Source organism: Nyctereutes procyonoides, unplaced genomic scaffold (assembly GCF_905146905.1).
Source record: "Nyctereutes procyonoides isolate TBG_1078 unplaced genomic scaffold, NYPRO_anot_genome, whole genome shotgun sequence".
Classification (NCBI taxonomy): Eukaryota; Metazoa; Chordata; class Mammalia; order Carnivora; family Canidae; genus Nyctereutes; species Nyctereutes procyonoides.
Genome location: NW_026575021.1, coordinates 8825716 through 8847215, shown reverse-complemented (window position 1 = coordinate 8847215; position 21500 = coordinate 8825716). Strand labels below are relative to the sequence as shown.

The 21500-nt window shown below is 38.5% G+C and overlaps 1 protein-coding gene across 3 annotated transcripts in view; it reads right to left on the bottom strand.

The window, feature by feature from the left end:
- SCFD2 (sec1 family domain containing 2) overlaps positions 1–21500 on the bottom strand; it is a 417410-nt gene that overhangs the window by 393706 nt on the left and 2204 nt on the right. For all 3 annotated transcript variants that reach the window (XR_008666596.1, XM_055341440.1, XM_055341439.1), the window contains exon 2: positions 5645–5813. Coding sequence is in view for 2 of the 3 variants with exons in the window: in XM_055341440.1 (XP_055197415.1) it covers positions 5645–5813 (169 nt within the window). In the remaining variant the exon portion in view is untranslated. The remainder of the gene's footprint in view (positions 1–5644; positions 5814–21500) is intronic.

Genomic DNA, 21500 nt, shown 5'->3' with positions numbered 1-21500 from the left:
ATATACATTTCATCCTTTGTACAAATAGGCACATTATACCTCCCTTTTTTCATCTGAAATATGTCATTGAGCTCACTGCTTATCAGTATATAAACAGCTTCTTCATCCTTCATCCTATTTCAATAGCTGAATATTATTGCATCACACATGTAACACAATTTACTGAACTGATAGTGCAATTATTTCAATTTATAATTACAAATTAGTGATGAGTGAATGTAATACATCATTCTACATATGGGCAAAATACATCTATAAATGAAGTCCTACAAGTAGAGTTGCTGCGTCAATTTTGCTGTGTTTTGCTAATATGGTGAGAGTATTTCACATATTCGATAATTAGAATCTAGACATCTGCAAACTAATCTCTCCTATCCATGGGTTTGGCTTCACTGTCTCTTAATTCAGCAGCCTCACTCCACACACAGATCCTGCCCTTATCAGTTCACAACAAAAACTCATTGAGTACTGAGTATTGTTCTAGGACATCACAGTGAATAAAACAGACAAATCTCCTTCCTCTGAGGGAACTTTCTAGCAGGGAGTTTTCTCTATAGCCCTCTATGAAAGGAAGATGCAAAAATATGACAACATAAATAAGTCTATTAGAAAGTGCTAAGGAGTAGAACAGTAAAATAGGGAAAGGAAATAGGAAGTGCTAACATGGAAGAAACACCTGAAGCCTATGGGCATCTTTGGGAGAGGTGGTCACTGAACCAAGCAGAACCAGCAGCAAAGTGGGTGCTGAGTTAAGCCAGAGCCAAGGGGCAGCAAGCCAGATGTAGCAAATGCAGCTGGGGCATCAGGTGCAGGATACTTGAGGAACTAAAAGAGTGATTGGTCAGGGAGAGTGAAGCTGGGGCAGAGAATAGAAACCCACTTCAACAGAAGGAAACATAAGAACAGTAAAGGTTCTGCCTCCTTCTTGAACAAAAGATTCCAGGTAATCCAGGGGCCAATGGACAAGGACTGGAAAGCCAAGTTATGATGCATTTAAGTTATCAATTTCTCATTTGCATGGGCAGTAACTTTAATTGCTAGGATTATAAACAGTCTTTTGTAAAAATTCTATTAGCAGTAAATTTTGGTTATCAAAGATTATATCATAGTTAGAGACTTGCTTTCTAAAGATTATCCCAGCAGGCACATTGTTTAGTGCCAAGCACCCATCTGTTTTCATTTTAGTACTAACTTTTTTATTCTTACACTCCTTTCCCTGAGAAGTTTAGGAGTGGTGTAGGAGGTAGTAGTGGTTATTACCCTGATGGAAGTATAGTTTATACTACAAAAGCTGTAATCTATTTCAATTCCTCTTTTCCAGAGAAATTGATTAGCACAATTCTCTCAGTATTATAAGCAATTATAAAGAAACTTCCTAATTTTTCTATTTATTGCTTGAAACCTTTATTTGCTTGTCACTTTTTCACCACTTATCTCTTTACCTTCTGCAATCTGATTCCTATTCCTACTGTGTCACCAAACTTGCTCTCATGAGAGCTTTCTTCTTTATTCAGATCCTTCTAGAACTCATCACTGCCTTTGACATTTCTGACCACACCCTCACACCTGGATGGCTCTCAAAGCTCATATTCCATGACAATACTCACTCACAGTTAAATGAAAAAAAAAGTACCCAATGAAAATAAAGTCTGGGTTGTGTGTGTGTGTGTGTGTGTGTGTATAATATATGCATATATATGTATATGTATTATATACGTATATATATATGATATATATATGAATGAATTTAGTTGTAGATACTCAGAAGCAGAGCTGAGTTACAGCAAGGACTCAGGAGGAATTTTTATTTTAAAAACCAAGAGGGGATCCCTGGGTGGCTCAGCGGTTTAGCGCCTGCTTTTGGCCCAGGGCGCGATCCTGGAGTCCCGGGATCAAGTCCCACGTCGGGCTCCTGGCATTCTGCCTGTGTCTCTGCCTCTCTGCCCCTCTCTCTCTCTCTCTCTCTCTCTCTCTATCATGAATAAATAAATAAATATTAAAAAAAAACAAGAGCCTTAGAAGTCATTTAGGCAAATGCCCTCGTTTTATATATGAAATAATGAGGTACAGAAATTATATAAGTTAGGATGTCTTTGGTTGCAAGTAATAGAAAACAGAGACTTCATTTGGCTTAAACAATAAGGAACTGTTCTCTGCTACATAATATGAGGCCTAGACACAGTATCCCATCATTGCTCTCCTCTGTGGCACCTGTGGCCATGCCACCTTCCATGTGTCAGCTTCAACTTCAGGTTGTAAGCAGACTGCCCCAGCAGTTTCAAGACCTACATCAGAGTCCTGCACGTTGGGGAGGAGGATGAGGAAGAGGGGAAAGCATGTCTCTTTCTTGAGTCTCTTCAGAAGCAAAGAAACCTGATCAAGGAGCCCTAAAAAGACTTTCTTGTCACCTTCTCATTTCTAAAGTTACCAATGGCAAGGAAAATGAGATTCTAAGGTTGGTTTGGTTCAAGCCTTGGACTAAGCTTAGGGTAGAATGAGTGCTGAAAAGTCAAGGTTAAATAAATTAGTCATCATCGCAATATAACTTGTAGATCTAAGAGATTCTTTACATTTGTCTTTCTACACTTGTTGGAATTTTCTTCGTCCCTGCTCATTAATGCTGGATTCAACTCTTCTCTCTTCTTGCAGACTTCTCTGGGGTGCTCACTTGGTTTTCTGGTAATTATCTTAGGCTTCTGAGGAGACAGCACAGAGTAATGGTAAGCACTGACATTAGAGCCAGACTGCTGGGGTTCACTTGTGTGTTTGTGTGGCACAATAGGCATGTCAATCCCCTTCCTCATCTATAAAAGGGGATGGTACTAGAACCCACCTCACAGAGAGGTGAAATTAAATAAGCCACCATGTATAAAATGATCAAAACAATGCCTGTTACAAGGTAAGTCCTATACAAGTGTCTCCTATTATTATTAAAGGGCATCTGCTTGTCCAGCAGCCCTTCCCCCTGTTCTTTTGATAAATGTTTCTGTTTTCTTTTAAGGAGTAGACATCTCCACCATCCCATACAATCTTGGCACAATTCTCAATCAGTGGAACTGCTCCCACTCCCCACTGGGCAGAGGATGGGCACGAGGCCCAAGAGAGACCAATCTCACATTTTCCCTTGGAATCTGAAGTTTAAACAGAATGACTCATGACAGAAAACCATCAAAATTCAGCCTTTCTGATATCAAGATATTCCTAATTTCTATACCCCTGGAACTGTGTTCCAGAAATCTGATTCGGAGTGCTTACTCAAAAAAAAAAAAAAAAGAGAGAGAGAGAAAGAGAAAAAATTTCTTCCCTTGATTGTGTTAGCTATCCAATTCCTTTAATAAGTTCCTTTTTGCTGAAATTGGCCAAAATTGATTGATGTTGTCAATGTAACTGCTATGTTGAATGAATAGGACTCTCAAAATTAAATCATCAAGTAACTTCATTTTTTTGTCTCTGTCTCTTTAAATCTACTCATGAGCCTACCTCCTATCTGGCCTTTGCATATATAGCACAGAAATCAAGAATGTAGCTCTGCAGCCTAACGTTCTGGGCTCAAGTCCTAGCTCTACCTCCTGCTAACCATGCTACTTAAAGTCTCTTTGGCTCAGTTTCCTTACTGGTAAGTCGGGGAAACACTACACCTGCCACATTAGGTTATCAGAAAATTTAAATGACTTCCCAAATATAAAGTACCTGGAAGTACGCTTGGCATGTGGTTAAGTTCTAAGAAATGTGATGATAGGGATCCCTGGGTGGCGCAGTGGTTTGGCGCCTGCCTTTGGCCCAGGGCGCGATCCTGGAGACCCGGGATCGAATCCCACGTCGGGCTCCCGGTGCATGGAGCCTGCTTCTCCCTCTGCCTGTGTCTCTGCCTCTCTCTCTCTCACTGTGTGCCTATCATAAATAAATAAAAATTTAAAAAAAATATTTAAAAAAAAATTAAAAAAAATTAAAAAAAAAAAAGAAATGTGATGATAGCACTGGTGGTTCAGCGAGGCTGTCTTTCTTCCTCACACCCCATCATATCAGGCCCTGACCATTCTTGTTTCCATACCTATGTTCATGTTAGGCCTTCTCTTTCTCTTCAAGACATAATCAAGTCAAACGTCAACACTTCCACAAGGACTACATTGATCTACAGAGACCTTGTTGATCTGATACTTTGTAGGATTTATAATCTGTGACAGATACTTGAGTCTTGAGTTCATGTAATTTCTGTTGTTTTTTCATTGAACAGTGTGTACAAAGCACTGCCCAAACAAGAAAAGTCGTTGCTGAAGGCAGAAATGATACTTGATATTTTCCTGTGTCCTTCATATTACTTACTCCAGAGAAGACTCATGGTAAATCCTTGATAAGTAACTTTTGAATGGCCCTCTGAACAGCTAAAAATGTTTCTAGTCACAATTAACTTTCAAATTTGTATAGCTGCAAGCCCACAGGTCTTATGTTTTAGTATATGTGCTACTAAAGTGAGCTCATGGCCTATGTTTTTATTGTGTGCATACGTATACAGAAAAGACAGGGTACAGAACTTCCCATTTTCATCCCATGCTGGCCCATACACTCCAGGCACTCAATAAATGGTATAAACTACCTTTAAAAAAAAAAAAAGAGTTGAAAACTTTAAAAGCTGAAAATCAATTCCAGATATGATAGGAAATTCCAAATATATCTGTTACCAGTTAGATTTGAAACTATAATACAAAAAGTCCTGTTTTGTTTAAAAACTAACAACAGAGAAATAAGGGAAATAGATACTTTTCACCTTCTAATACTTTTTTTTCTCATAAGAATTATTGATGAAAGGGGGATCCCTGGGTGGCTCAACGGTTTGGCGCCTGCCTTCAGCCCGCGGCATGATCCCAGAGTCCTGGGATCAAGTCCCACATCGGGCTCCCTGCATGGGGCCTGTTTCTCCCTCTGTCTGTGTCTCTGCCTCTCTCTCTCTCTCTCTCTCCCTCTCCCTCTCCCTCTCCCTCTCCCTCTGTATCTCCCATGAATAAATAAATAAAATCTTAAAAAAAAAGAATTATTGATGAAGGACAAAGTAAAGGAGGTAACTATTATTAGCTTATTGTCATGTCTCTGGAGAAATGTTCTATTGTTGAAACTCTGCATAACATAAAGTATATCATCTTCTTTTACTGACTTCTCTAAGCATGTGAAACATACACGCAGAAATAAAAACTTCTCTCATTGATGTCCCAGAGCATATTGTTTACATGCAGAAACATGGCACTGTTTCATAGCTTTGTGGGCAATTATTTAATCATGTGAAAAAGCCCACTGGGAAAAAGAAATTGAGTAAGCCTGGACTCGATTCCATGTGAAACCATGTGTGGGATGGAGACATATAAATTGACTCACTTAACCAATTCTCAGAACAAACTTATGTTACATCAAAATGACACTTCTATAAATGACACCTCCATACTTTTTTGGCTTATTGTTGTTTAATGGATATAGTTATTTCAAAGTTAGCAGGGAAAGATGCTTCTTTTCTAAATGTCATCCACTGTGAATTTCTCAACCACACCAACTCTTCAACATTTCCTTCCTTACAGAAACAGTTCACCTCAGAGAAAAAGGAAAGGGAAGAGGGAGAAGGATGAGAGAGAAAAAAGAAAAAAGCTGTATATCTTACTTGGATTGTGCAAGACAGCCTGGTGCAATCATACTCTGATTTTTCTCCTCATTCTGGAGTGCCGTAAGTTCCACCATGTTAACCATCACATCGTTGGTGTGGCCTGGAAGCTGGGGAAGCACTGAAATAATCTTCTCTACCAAGTTGTCTCCATGATGCCCAGCTGCTCCTGTTTAAGCAGACAAGAAAATTTAAATTCACAAAATGGGAGGGAAAAAATACAGGTTAATGTTTATAATGGCCCTTCTATCAAAAGTAATATATACATATATTTTGTTTCTGTTACATAAATCTGTAACACAAGCCGAGCATTTTTCCCTCTTTTATTTTTTAAATATTTTATTTATTTATTCATGAGAGACATAGAGAGAGAGAGAGAAGCAGAGACACAGGCAGAGGGAGAAGCAGGCTCCATGCAGGGAGCCCGACGTGGGACTCAATCCAGGGTCTCCAGGATCATGCCCTGGGCTGAAGGCAGCGCTAAACCGCTGAGCCCCCTGAGCCACCCAGAAATCCCCACATTTTTCTCTCTTTAACACTAATCAAGCTCACGTTACCTAGTCAACCAGTCTGTACCTTGTGCATTGAACTCAATGCTCCATGAAGGCATATGCAGTGTCTGCTCTGGTTACTACTATATTCCTATCACCTAGCACAGTACCTATACATGGTAGGTATCAATAAATTTTAATATATAAATAAGTAATTAGTATATATTCAGTCAGGAAAATAGTGTCATCAGATGATCCTACTGTAAGATTTTACAGCCAAACTTTATTTTACTGATGAAGACATTAAGACCCAGAAGGGCTTAGAGACCTGACCAAGAATAGCAGATCTCCCCTCTGCTAGAATCTTATCTTCAAAATAGCAACTGTTCATCTAATTCACCCTGTACTCAGCACATCTAGTAGGCATCTTGGCAGCTAGTAGGCTCTCACTAAATATTTGTTAGATTATGGGAAAAATAAATGAATGAATGAACGAACAAATGAATGAATGAATAACAGTTTGTAACAACAGAAACATTAACAGAGTACTTTCTGCATAACAGGCACTGTTCTAGGTACTTCACATGTATTAACTCTTTTAATAACAAATGACTTAGGACCTCAAACTGAAATTCAAGACTAGTGACAGTGTAATATTTTTTTCCATGAAACCATGTTATCTTTCCAAAAACCATCACTCGCTTGGGAGACCTATTTCCAACAATGGATGGGACTTGGTGCATCTTGTTCTGATCCCATCCACTCCAAATCAATCAACCTTTAGTTTCCTGATGTCTATCTCTCGTTTTTGCCATATCACATTAACTGGACAGAACTAAGTAGAAAGCACCAAATCAGGCACCCAAGGAATCCTTGTCACCACCACCACCACCACCACAATAACCAACATTTTATTGAAACCAGGTATTAAGGTTCATACTGTACATTTATTATCCACGTAATTCTCACAGCTCTAAATAGGTATTATTATGCTTATTTTTTATTTTTTTATTTTATTTTTTTTATTATGCTTATTTACAGAGTGGAAGATTCAGTTTAAGTAACTTACTCAGGATTACATAACTTGTAAGTACAGAGCAAGAATTCAAAATCAAAAGGCAGAAATCACCAAAACCACACTATTAACAACAACAACAAAATCAGGGCCCATGAAAGTGACTTAAGATAGACCCAAGATGACTTCTAATGGTAAAGAGGAAAGAGTTCTCATGCCACCAGCAGAAGATTCATTTATTAGGCCTGGAAGGAACCACATTTTAGTTCTGCTGTCTAAGGTTTATGGTTGTCTCCTCGGCACTCAGACTTAACGAGCAGCTCTTTAAATACTTGCTGAATGAAAGCCTAGTGACTATAAGTGTCCTATGATCCAAATGCAGGTCAGAAGTCCCTAAGTGAACTATATCTTTAAACTAAGCCTGGAATGGAGATACTAGGATTACCTCATAGCATCATAGCATCATGAATTTATTTCTCCATCAGTTCTCTCATCACTCACTAAAAATTTTCATAAATATTCACTCATCACCAAAACAATGTTTCTTTGAACTTGGTACCTAAATTCAGAACCCTGCTCCAAGCTATTCTCATTTTTCGACTGCTATTTGTTGACACATGGTATACACAAGTGGTCTATATGTGCTACCATTCTTCCCTAACTTCTTCAGCCCCTATAGTCTGGCTGCTTCTCACTCCTCCCCCTATGCCAAACTCAGGGGTCCTTCTTAAGTTCATTAAACCCTCTGCAAATTATTGATTACTGCAATCCTGAAACTCTCCAAATATGAGAAATCAAAACACAGCATACTTATTTTTTCTTATTTTTTCTTATCAGGTTTAAAACCTGAGAGCTATTTCTACATATCCAAAGTATTATTCATATGCTTAAAATATTATGCACTAATAACCTAAATATTCAAAGGTAGAGAAAGAATATTTTTCTCATTATGGTATATTTATTGAGGCAGTTCTCAAATTGTGGTTTTCATTTTCTTCTAATTATTTATAGCCTCTAAACTTTCTATGATGAACATACATTCCTATTGTAACAGGAATAAAAAATGTTACACACACACACACACACACACACAAATATCCCAACATTTTAACAACGGTTATCTTTGAATAGTAGGATAGTTTGGTTGACATAAACTCTACAAAAACTTCATTTTCTCCCAATATCTTCTAGAAGGAGTATATAAGACTTACCTAACTGGAAAAATAATTTAACATTCCATCAGGAACTGTTTCTATTACTATATCAAAGAATTAACAAAATGCTAAATTTTCATGAACACAATTATTCAACTTCTTAGATTTAATCAAAAGGATATATATGGTTATCATGTTTGATAATGACAGATAAAGCAGGTATGGGCTTTCATCTAAGTGTCTTGCTCTTCTGAATACAGTTTCTCCTATCTCTGGCTTTAGAGGGTTGTTTTTTTTTTAAAGGGTAAAGGGTTTAATATTCATTTTTAAATTAATTAGTGCCATTTAAATGACTCAAACATAGACTAAGAATTCTGGGTCTCTCAATTTCATAACTTCAGATTATTTTATGAAATGAATAAAATGCTGAAATTTGTATCACAGTCAAATTTTCAGAGAGCTTAATTTTTCCTTTACTAGAGAAATTTTAAAATATTATTTGAAGACTCAAGAGTGGGAGTCAACCAGAACTCAGTTATTTTGGCCAACAGTAATTCTAGTATGGCCAGAGAATGGTTTATTTGCCAATGTCATCTTTTCCAAGAGGGGTATAGGAAAAAGAAACTGAAGACATGGGTCCTAGTGGTCCTGTCCTCCACTAGTTCATCATGTGATCTGACATAAATTCATTAAATGTGGTGCTATTTTACCAAGCTAAAACTCAGAGTTGGTCCAAATGACACCTAAATATCTTTGAACCTCAAGATTTGAAATCCTAAGTCAATTACTTCAAGAGCTAAACTTGTTAACAGTATGAGAAAAACACCAATCCTCCATTACTTTGTGGATTATATGTGAATGTATATGTATATATGTATATCATCATATACATATGTATATGTATATCATAAGGCAGGTAATATCATCATATACATATGTATATGTATATCATAAGGCAGGTAAAATCTTCACTTGCCCCTACTCATATAGAGTAACATGAGCAGCAAGAATCTTGGAGCCCTCAATATCATATAGTAAGTATACTGGAACTAAAATTTTATATATATATATATATATATATATATATATATTTGGAAAAACAGAATAGGAGTTAAGATGGCAGAGCAGTAGGGGACCCAAATCATTCAAACACCCAAGAAACTGATCAGAATGCTGAGAGAACAAACTGCAGGACTGGAGGGAGAAAAGTCACAATGTAGAAGATACGAGTTACAGAGAGGTGATTCCGGAGAGAAAAGACTCATGGGTACTACGGAGAGGAGGGATCCTTGATCATGAAGTGAAGAGACAGCAAGAGCAAGAGAGAGAAATAGAAAGCATTGTGCAGGAGATTGCACAGAAGAAATACTTCCCCGAAACCACTGACTGAGAAAACTAGAGCAACCCATTATCACAAGTTTTTACAAGCAGTGGAGCTCAAAGTCTGAAGTTTAAGCAGTCGGAGCCACTGCCAAGTGGAGGCTGGTGGGCATCACGGTGCTCCCATGGGGAAGGAGGGCAGAGGCCACCTGGGAGCAGACAATGTGCTTTGAGGATCCCCTGGGTCCCACTGAAAGAGAAGGTTTCCCTTCTTGGAGCCATTTGGGAGAGGTAGCATGACTTCTCAGGGGACAAAAGAGCTGGCAGGTGCCAAACACCTGCCCCATTTAGTAGCATAGAATCAGAAACACCTCCTGAAGGCAGCAAAGCTTAGTGCAGGCTTTTTGCTGCACTTTACCATAAACTCTGAGCCCCTGTGTGATCATGTGACTGCTTTTCCTGGGACAAACTAGCACTACCCGCAGCATGGCAAGACCTTCCCTCAGAAGATCAGCCCAGGGGCACACAGCAGTGGGTATCTAAAATTTGGAGTTTGGAAATCCAGCAACATGCCTGAAATAAAGCACAGGAGTGCTGCCTAGCAGACAGATAGCCCAGACACAGGTAGGATAAAGTCAGGTAACTGACAGAAGCCAAGGGCATAAGAGGGGAGATTATTTGCTCTTTTGTGAGGGCTTCCTGAATAGTGGTGGGCGTGAACTCCCTGCTCTGCTCGGGGAATGAGAGACTTGTGCATCTCCTCCACCCCCATCAGCACTGACAGATCTCAGTGAACAACACAGTGTGCCCAGCGGAGGCTGGAGCCACTGACACCAGGTCCCGCACTTCCTGTGCTCTGCAGGTGCATCTTTACTAGGGCAAGTCAGCCTGAGAACCAGCGGAGCATACCCATCCCCAGAAGGCCAGCACAAACTCCCTGCACAAACCAAGTCCACTGATGACAGGGTGCTAGAGCTTGAGCTCTAGTAGAAATAGGATCAGGCTTATTTTAACAAACAGATCAAAGCACACCTGGTTAAAATGCCACACAAAGGACAAGGTCCAAACACTCCCCACTGCAGGCAAGGAGAAACTCTTCAGAGGACTGACCTGAGGGTAAAGGCAATCAAAACACAACAGCAGAGTATACATTTGAAACACTTCCTGGGGATCCCTGGGTGGCTCAGCGGTTTGCCCCTGCCTTCGGCCCAGGGCGTGATCCTGGAGACCCGGGATGGAGGCTCAGAGGTTTGGCGCCTGCCTTCGGCCCAGGGCGTGATCCTGGAAAGCCGGGATCCAGTCCCTTGTCGGGCTCCCTGCATGGAGCCTGCTTCTCCCTCTGCCTGTGTCTCTGCCTCTCTCTCTCCCTCTCTCTGTGTGTCTCATGAATAAATAAATAAAATTTTTAAAAAATTTTTCTGAAGCACCAGGCTCTGGACAGTAAAGGGCCTCCTCTTAATATAGCCATTACTCTCAGGAACAGGAACTATAACAGGCTTTCCTAACACACACACACACACACACACACACACTCACTCACAATGACCCAGAAAAAGTGATAAGATGGAGGACTTCACTCCAAAAGAAAGTACAAGAAGAGGTCATGGCCAGGGATCTAATCAAAACAGATATAATTAAAAACAGATTTAAAAAAAAAAACAGATTTTAAAACAACAGTCACAAGGATGCTAGCTGGGCTTGAAAAAAAAAACATAAGAGACACTAGAGAATCCCTTACTGTAGAGATTTTAAAAAAATTAAAAACTAGGCAGGCTGAAACAAAAAATGCTATAACCAAGATGCAAAACTGACTAGATATAATGACAACATGGATGTACGAAGTAGAGGAACAACAGTATTATAGAAGATAAAATTATGAAATATAATGAAGCTGAAAACAAGAGGGAAAGGAAAAAGTATTGGTTCACGAATGTAGACTTAGGGAATTCAGTGACTCCATAAAGCATAATAACATTCATATCATAAGAGTCCCAAAAGGAGAAGCAAGGGAAAGGGGGTAGAAGGTTAATTTGAGCAAATTATAGCTGAAAACTTCCCTAATTTGGGGAAGGAAACAGACATCAAAATCCAAGAGGCAAAAGAGAACTCCCATAAGAATCAACAAAGGCCAGCCAACACCAAGATATATCTTATTAAAACTTACAAAATACCCAAGGAAAAATCCTGAAAACAGCAAGGGAAAAATGTCCTTGACCTACAAGGGAATATGAATCAGGTTAACAGCAGTTCTTTCCACAGAACTTGACATGCCAGAAGGCAGTGACATGATATATTCAATGTGCTGAATGGGAAAAATGTGCAACCAAGAATACTCTATCCAGCAAGGCTATCATTCAGAATAGAAGGAAAAATAGTTTCCCAGACAAAAACTAAAGGCGTTCATGACCACTAAACTAGCCCTGTAAAAAATATCAAAGGGTTCTCTTTGAATGGGAAAAAAAAGCAAAAGCAACAAAGACCAGAAAAAGGAACAAAGAACACCAGAATCATCAACTTTACAAGTAACACAATGGCACTAAATTCAGATCTATTAATAATCACTCTGAATGTAAATGGACTAAATGCTCCAATCTAAAGACATAGGGTTATCAGAATGGATTAAAAAAAAAAGACCCATCAATATGCTGCCTACAAGAGGCTCATTTTAGACCTAAACACACCTGTAGATTGAAAGTTAGAAGATGAAGAATCATCTATCATGCTAACATACATCAAAAGAAAGAGTAGCCTTAGTCATACCAGAAAAACCAGATTTTAAACCAAAGACTGTTACAAGAGATGAAAAAAGACACTATATCATAATTAAAGAGTCTATCCAACAAGAACTAATCTATACCTCAAATATATAAATATATATTTGGTAATAATACAACAATAGTAGGGGACTTTAGCACTTCACTTACAGCAACAGACAAATAATCTAAGCAGAAGATCAACAAGGAAATAATGGCTTTGAATGACACACTGAACCAAATGGATCTAACAGATACACATAGAACATTTCATTCTAAAGCACCAGAACATACATTCTTTTCGAGTATACATGGAACAATCTGCAGAGTAGATCACATACTGGGTCACAAATCAGGCCTCAACAAGTACAAAAAGATTGAGATTATACCACACATACTCTTAGACCACAACACTATGAAACTTGATGTCAACCACGAAAAAAAAAATTGGAAAGACCACAAATAGATGGAGTTAAAGAATATCCTACTGAAGAATGAATGGGTTAACCAGGAAATTAAAGAAGAAATTTTAAAAAAATACATAGAAGCAAATGAAAATGAAAACATGACAGCCCAAAACCTTTGGGATGCAGCAAAGGCAGTCCTAAGAAGGAAGTGTATAGTAATACAGGCCTATCTCAAGAATCAAGAAAAGTCTTAAATACACAGCCTGATCTTACACAAGAAGGGCTAAAAGAAGAACAACAAATAAAGGCAAACGCCACCATAAGAAGAGAAATAATAAAGATTACAGCAGAAATAAATGATATAGGGGATCCCTGGGTGGCTCAGCAGTTTAGCACCTGCCTTTGGCCCAGGGCAGGGTCCTACAGTCCCAGGATTGAGTCCCACATCGGGCTCCCAGCATGGAACCTGCCTCTCCCTCTGCCTAGGTCTCTGTCTCTCTCTCTCTCTCTCTCTCTCTCTCTCTCTCTATCATGAATAAATAAACAAAATCTTAAAAAAAAAAGAAAGAAAGAAAGAAATAATATAGAAATAAGCAAAAAAACAATAGAACAGCTCAATGAAACTAAGAGCTGATTCTTTGGAAGAATAAAACTTATTAACCCTTCCCCAGACTTATCAAAAATAAAAGAGAAAGGACCTAAACAAATAAAGTCATGAATGAAAGAGGAGAGATCACAACCAGCACCACAGAAATACAAACAATTACTGGAGAATATTATGAAAAATTATATGCCAACAAATAATCTGGGCATCTGAAAAAAATAGATAAATTCTTAGAAACTTACAAATTGCCAAAACTGAAACAGGAAGAAATAGAAAACTTGAGCATTACCCATAACCAGCAAAAAATTGAATCAGTAATCAAAAATTTCCCAACAAACAAAAGTCCAGCCCAGATGGCTTCCCAGGGTAATTCTATCAGACATTTAAAGAAAAGTTAATACCTATTCTTCTCAAACAGTTCCAAAAAATAGAAATGTAAGGAAAACTTCCAAACTCATTCTATGAGGCCAGCATTACCTTGATTTCAAAACCAGACAAAGACCCTACTAAACAAGACAATTACAAGCCAATATCCCTGATGAACATGGATGCAAAAATACTCAACAAAGTAACAAATGGAATCCAACAATACATTAAAAGAGTTATATTCACCACAATCAAGTGGGATTTATTCCTGGGTTGCAGGAGTGGTTCAAAATTTACAAATCAATCAATGTGATGCACCACGTTAATAAAAGAAAGGACAAGAACCATATGATCCTCTCAATAGACACAGAAAAAGCATTTGACAAAATACAGCATCCATTCAAATCCCTCAACAAAGTATGGATAGAGGGCACATACCTCAACATCATAAAGGCCATATAAAGAAGACCCATACTAATATTATCCTCAATGGGGAAAAACCAAGAGCTTTTTCTCTACAATCAGGAATAAGACAGGGATGTCCACTCTCATTAACACAGTACTGGAAGTCCTAGCTTCATCAATCAGATAACAAAAAGAAATAAAATGCATCCAAATCACCAAGAAAGAAGTCAAACTTCACTATCTGCAAATGATAGGATACGCTGTAGAAAACCCAAAAGACTTCACCAAAAAAAATTTCTAATTTTGCTAATTCGGCGAAGCTGTGGAATACAAAATCAATGTACAGAAGCCTGTTGTATTCATATACACTAATAATGAAGCAGCAGAAAGAGAAGTCAAGAAATCAATCCCATTTACAATTCTACCAAAAATCATAAGATATCTAGTTGTAAATCTAATCAAAGAGGTAAAAGATCTATACTCTGAAAACTACAGAACACTTGCAAAGGAAATTGAAGAAGACACAAAGAAATGGAAAAACATTCCATGTTTATGGATTGGAAGAACAATTACTGGTAAAATACCTGTACTACCCAAAGCAATCCACAAATTTAATGCAATCCCTATCAAAATACAATCAGCATTCTTCACTCAGTATATCCTCCAGTTCCACCCATGTCCACGTAAATGCTAAGTATTCATCCTTTCTGATGGCTGAGTAATATTCCATTGTATATATCTACTATCTACCACATTTTCTTTATCCATTCATCTCTCGATGGACATCTGGGCTCTTTCCACAGTTTGGCTATTGTGAACATGATGCTATGAACACTGGGGTGCAGGTGCCCCTTCAGATCACTACATTTGTACCATTGTGGCAAATACCTAGTAGTGTGATTACTGGGTCATAAGGTAGTTTTATTTTTAACTTCTTGAGGAACTTCCATACCATTTACCAGAGAGGCTGTTCCAGCTTGCATTCCCACCAAAAGTTTTAAACTCACATCATTTCCCACCTAGATATTACAATAGCCTTCTGATTGATCTCCACAATGTCTTGATTATGGGTTTTGGTTTCACAACTATGTTGTTTGACAAAATTTTGTGCTAAAAATGATAAATGTTACTATATGTAAATTATGCTTTAATAAACTGGACTGGGGGGGGAAGCAAGTAAAACAACAGCAACAAACCCATCCCATCAGAGTCTGACTCATCTCTCAGTTCCCACTTTGGAATCAATAAATCTATCCACCACATTGCCCACCAGAGAACTCATTCAACAGGAAATGTGTGCATGCAGTTTGCCTGCCTAAAAATTTGTTATGACTCCTCACTGAGCATGAAATTTAAGGCTTTTGAAACATGGCCCCAACTTCCTTCCTCATTATCTCCATCACCCTTCCTCATCCCTTGCCAATCCCTATTTCATCCCAACCTTTATGCACCTGAAACCCTAATAAAAAAATGATCTAAAAGGAATTCCCAGAACAACCTATGCTCCTTTTTACATTTTTGCACATACAGGGACCTTTTAAAAGAATGCTGATACTAGTCTCTGCCCAAACCCATTTTTAAGAACCAGGCTTTCTGGAGTGGTGCAAATGTGAAACCGGGTTGAGAACCACTGGTCTAGTAACGGTCACCCCTTAAAGGAGAATTTTGTACCTAAACCCTATGAAGGCATTTATCATTCATACTCTAATTTGCTGAACTTTGTGCTTCATTTAACTCTGAATTCCTCATGGACAAGAGCCTTGATTGCTCTTTACATCAGAGCTTCTCAAACTTTATTATTCATTTAAATCACCTAGAGATGTTGTTAAAGTACAGGTTGATTTTAAGTCTGCAAAGAGGCCTGAGAGTCTACATTTTTAATCAGCTTCAGCTGAGCCAAGGCTTCCCGTCCCCAGGACGTGAGTAGGGAAGCTTTATGTCACTATCACCTAGCACAGAACCTGCACGTGAGAGTCGATCAATAAACATTTATCGATTATAGGTATCATCTGCATCATTCTTCACACCTTCCCCAGGTAACCAAAACATGGAGCTATCTTGCAGGATCAGTTAGGAGGAATCTCACTTATTCTGCTGCTTCTTATTTTTTTTTCTCAAGTATGACAGAACAGAGTTCCTGACAAATGGTTAATTCTAACCAACTCTCATTTCCTTTAGTGGCAGGTGAGAGGTCAGGTAAAAGATTTCTTCTGGGTTATGTGTACAGCAAATCATTCTCGTATGTACGCTCTTAATCTTAGAGAGAAAACATATCTGAAGTAATAAAACTTAAGTAATTTCAAATGCATACCATTGATTAATTAAGAAACATTTATTTTCCGGTGCCCACTATATACCAGGCACTGTTTTAGGAGCTAGCTGTGTTAACTTATATTATCTTCTCAACAACCCTGTCGGGTATCTTGATTTTATAGATCACGAGACTGAGACCTATATGTTAGACAGTGGCTCAAGGACTTATGACTAGAAAGAGGCAGAGCTAAGACTTCGTAACTAACCAGTCATGCTTGTTACCCAACCTAGATAGTAGTTGCAGCTACCATACATTGAGGATCTACCTCAATCCTCTGCCTCCTTCCATGTAGGATTCCATGTAACAGAAGTCTGATCATGTAACATCACAGCTCAGAACTCCCCAAGGTTCTGATCATACTTTGGCTTTTATATAGTCCTTACTTTGCCCTATGGTACATGGCCTCTGCCTATCTCTGCAACTTCATCTCCTCCCAAGGCAAGCTGAAGGGACCCACACTGGCCTCCTCCTGTTCCTCGAACCTGTCAAACATATTCCCACCTCAAATCCTTTGCGCCTGCCGCTCGGACTGTATGTTCTACACCAAGACAGCTTTATGGCCTGCTTCCTCTCTTCTTTCCATCTCTGCTAAAATGTCACATCCTCAGAAAGGCCTTCCCCAACTAAAATGGAAACCTTGTCATTCTTTAATCTTACCCACTGTATTAGTTATATATTCAGTGAATGAATGAATGATTTTGTATCCTTCCAACAGTAATTTAAGGTCATTATCTAACCCTGTTCACAAATGAGAAAACCCTCAAAAGGCTCAATGCAAAGGCATCTATCTACCTTTGGGTGGCTCAGTGCATGAGCATCTGCCTTTGGCTCAGGTCGTGATCCTGGGAACCCAGGATCAAATCCCTCATCAGGCTCCTCAGAGGGAGCCTGCTTCTCCCCCTGCCTATGTCTCTGCCTCTCTCTACTTATGTCTTATGAATAAATAAAATCTTTAAAAAAAAAAAAAAGGTTCAATGAAGATCAAACAGCAAGTAAGTAATTAAGCCAGGACTTGAAACTATACTAGCCTGGACCTAACACTAGCCATCTAATCAGAGCCTTGAAAGGCTTCTCAATCATTTCTCACACTTACGTTTATTTTAAACAGTATCCACTGAACACTAAGATGAAGATATTAGTTGATAATTTTTGGGGGGTGGAAAATCAGATTGAGGGAAGAGTAAGTCACTTTTCTGAACACTAGAGCAGCACCAGGGCCCAACAACTGTGTTTAGTCTTTAAAGCCGCTAGCTTCTGGACAACCTAGCAGCAGCATCTATACTTGTCCAGGACAAGGCTTCTCAAACATTTTTCTATAGTAACATATATGAGATGGGTTATGAACATAGGTTTTGGAGTAAGCTGCCAACATTCAAATCCTGACTACCATTTACTAGCTGCATGATTTTGGGCAAGTTACTTAATTCCTCAATTTCTCTGTTTCCTCATCTGTAAAATGGGGATAATCATACTACCTCACAGAAAAATTTTGAAAATTAAAAAAGCTTAGATATGTTGATGGCTAAGAAAAGTAATATGCTCTCATATATTAGCTATTAATAGTCTCGAATTTCAGTACTTTAACAAATCATATACATACCTTAAAGCAAATATAAATGCATCAGTGTATCATAATCTCAGGAATACGAATTACCCTTTGCACTGAAAGTTAATCTTTAATTGAGTGGATTTGACTTAAAAGTTTACATGAAACTAAAATTCAGAATGGAACCAGGGGAGGAAATTAAATTCCCAGAGTTACTGCCACCTTCTATCTTTTGAATTTTTTAAATTTTTATATATTTATTCATGAGAGACACAGAGAGAGGCAGAGATATACGCAGAGGGAGAACCAGGCTCCCTATGGGGAGACCAACGCAGAACTCGATCCCAGGACTCCAGGATCGCGCACTGAGCTGAAGGCAGACGCTCAATCATTGACCCACCCAGACATCCCCCTATCTTTTGATTTTGAACTTGAAGCATTCTAGTCAATCCTAAGGGCCAAAAAAGAATGGAAAGGAAACCAGACTCAAACCTTTGAAAGATTAATAAATCATATCTACCTTTTTAATTCTCCCCTGAAACAAATCAGCAGCCAGAACAGTCCATAGAATGTTGTACTTAGGGGATCCCTGGGTGGCTTAACGATTTAGTGCCTGCCTTTGGCCCAGGACGTAATCCTGGGGTCCCGGGATCAAGTCCCGCATTGGGCTCCCTGCATGGAGCCTACTTCTCTCTCTGCCTGTCTCTCTCATGAATAAATAAATAAAATCTAAAAAAAAAAAAAAGAATGTTGTACTTAAATCTCCTGTGCAAACATGCCTGATGCACTCTGCAGAGACACAAGCTTCTAAGTGGTTGGGACACGTAAACCAATATCACTGCAAACAGACATCAGCGACTATTTACTTCTCACATAATTACAACAAACTTCCTATATTTTTAGGTGTTGAGAGCTTATCAACTGTTTCAGGAGAGCAAGGAAATAGCCTATCTTGTTCATCACTGTTTCCCTAAACCTGTATCAATGCTTGGCACACAGTAGGCCTTCAATAAATATTTACTGAAAATAATAAACCAACTTATTAGACAAATTAATGTTACTTTCATCAACGATAATGACAAAAAGATGAGAAAGAAACTTGTCTGTACTATAAGCAGGATGTTAAAGAATGTTGGATATCTACGAATTATTGGAGGTTATTTTTGGTAGTGCTAATTTTACATCTAGAAGACATATAAGCCTACAAACCTTCTAGTGGTAAATATCAAGGATGTTTTCCAAAATACTTAACAACTAATAGTAAAAGTTAATATATGTTTACGGAAATGAACACCTAAATCAAAATCTAAAAAATGTATTTCCCTTTGATCTCTATATTAAACTGTCAAGTAATTTAAATTGAAATTCAAACCATTCGAGTCTTTCCAATAATTTTCAAATCAGCTTTTAATTTTTAGAAATTGTTGGTGTAATCTTTTGTATGCTGCAGTATCACTGGCTAAACAATGCACTAATCTAAGTCACAGTTTGTCATAAGACTCCACACCAAACTCTTGTAACAATTTCTCCATCAAACTTATTGTTATGACTCACAGCTCCTTATGCTTGTTACATTCAAGACATATCAGAAAAAACAGTGAGGGTTTTTTTTTGTTGTTGTTGCTTTTTTTTTTTTTTTTGATCAGGTATGTTCCTGATCACCAGAGTCTGGACCAAAGACAGAGAGCACCCAAGACAATAATAAGGCCACCAACACACCTACCTCCCTACCACCTTGGAGGAGAGGACAAATGCCACATCTCCACAATCATCACAACCTCCCTCGCTGCCTCAGTACCTTTAGCAACTCTGGAGGACCAGCTGTGTCCACACCAGCACTCTCCTCTTCTACACTAAGCAACAGTATTCAGTGGCTTGTGGGCCCAATAAGTAATTTCCCTTTACTCATTAATACAGAAGAATTTTAATGATTAAAAAGTAGGTTTTACAACACAGCTATGTACCAAATCAGCCCCGAATATTACTAACATGGCACTATGTTGAAACAACTGTGACACAAATGAATCATTAATCTGCTCACCTGGAATATAATTTGAGTGATTATTCAAAAGGTATCCATTAAAAAGACTTCAATTTATAAATTACTAGGACCCCAGGAACAAACGACTCCCAATGAGGGTTACAGAGTAGCTAAAGGAGGTCCCAGAAGGCTTGTCTGATAAGCAAAAACCTGAGCACAGATTTAAAGGAAGTGAACAAGAAAGCCGTGTAGATACCTGAAGGAAGAACATTCCAAGCTGAGCTGCAGAACACCAAAGGGTCTGAGGCTGGGACATATTTGGTGAGGTGGCCAGTGTGGTGGGAAAATAACGTGTGAGGGGAGATTAGTGGAAGATGAGGTAGGAAAGGTACACATAGGCAGGTCATGTATGGCCTTGAAAACAATGGTAAGGAATTTGGATTTGACAGTAGGTACGATGGAAGGCTGAGGGAGGACTGTGAACAAGCAAATGACATGTCAGATTTACATTCTGATGGGGTTACACAAGAAACTGGATTTATCTGTGCATCTTTTGTGCATCTTTTAATATTTTTTATTACTTTTAATTCTTTGTATCCTCTACTCTGCTGTATCAAATGCTGCTTTGAGATTAAAATGAATCCTGATAACTGAACATTGGATTTGGCAACATGGAGGCCATTCGTGATCCTGAAAGAGGAAATTGCTGTACAGAGAGCAAGTATGGACGACTCTTTCAAGTTTGTTGTAAAATGGAGCAAAAAAAAAAAAAAAAAAAAAATAGAACAAGTTGGAGGAGCATGAGGTGTTAAGAGAGGAGATGTTACATTCCGTTTGTATGCTGACCAGGAAAATCCAGTAAAAAAGATTTTTTCCAATGAAGATCTAGAAACAAGGGAGGGTATGTGACAAAAGTAAATCTATGAGACAAGTGAAAAGGGAGAGGACCTTGTCTGGAAAAGTGAAGAATTTGGCATTTGATAGTAGCAGGGACAGTACATCTCTTCTTAATACAAAGGAAGGAAAGAAAAATATGTGGGTACAGATGTACAAAGGCTGGGTAATTTGGTGATAGGAAGATATGAACGTTTTCTGATGGCTTATATTTTCAAGAGTCATATACAAGGAAAACATGCCTAAGACTTACAAGGGCTGTTACCATGATGCTGGAGGGCAGGGACGTTAAAGTCTGCCCAGCCAAAATCAGAGGGGTGGAGGAGGGGCACAACACTATGTGACTTTGATTAATTATGAAACAATGTCATATTTGGGGCCTAAGAAAGTAGAAGTAGAAACAGTATATGCCGCACACTCAAAAATTCAGCAAGCATAAACTCCTCGGGTGCTTTTTAGTCCTCTAAGAGTTCTGAGATGTTATGATTTTTACTCGTACTTAAATCACAATGACGGACTATTTTTATGGTCACATCATTAAGCTTACATCACAGTATTACCACTTAGCTTACTTTCTATTTTATGATCTAAAACTTAGTCTTATAA